The 359-nt window shown below is 45.7% G+C and overlaps 1 protein-coding gene across 1 annotated transcript in view; it reads left to right on the top strand.

Moving 5' to 3' along the window:
* Window positions 1-93: 93 nt before the first annotated feature.
* The window catches only part of CRIPT (cysteine-rich PDZ-binding protein), a gene marked incomplete at both ends in the record, with an annotated part of 1,254 nt that continues 988 nt past the window's right edge, over window positions 94-359 (top strand). Inside the window, one exon of the mRNA XM_010016710.1 lies at window positions 94-159. Within this exon, the coding sequence (XP_010015012.1) occupies window positions 94-159 (66 nt within the window). The remainder of the gene's footprint in view (window positions 160-359) is intronic.

Raw genomic sequence — 359 nt, 5'->3', positions numbered from 1 at the left:
GTCTGGAGCTGTCATTCTCCTATAGGCAGCGATTGGTGCGGGTGTTAATGCCGTCTAGATGTATTGATTTCCTTTTAATGTTTCCCTGTGTAGGTGAGAAGAAGCTCGGTACTGTGATCACTCCCGATACGTGGAAAGATGGTGCAAGAAACACGACAGGTAACTTTGGGGAGGATTAATGCTTGTTTTTCAGGTATCTTCAAGCCAGTTGGGCATCTGAGTTGTCTTATGATGTTGAGGGTGAAATTTGAAATAATCAGGGCTTAATTTTTGACTCTTGTAGTTTTCCTCCCTAGTTTAGTCCCTGCCCATAGCAGGGGGTTGGAACTGGACGATCTTAAGGGCCCTTCCAACCCCGA

Source organism: Nestor notabilis, unplaced genomic scaffold, assembly GCF_000696875.1.
Source record: "Nestor notabilis isolate BGI_N333 unplaced genomic scaffold, ASM69687v1 scaffold4026, whole genome shotgun sequence".
NCBI classification, from domain to species: Eukaryota; Metazoa; Chordata; class Aves; order Psittaciformes; family Psittacidae; genus Nestor; species Nestor notabilis.
This window is presented reverse-complemented; position numbering and strand designations above follow the sequence as displayed.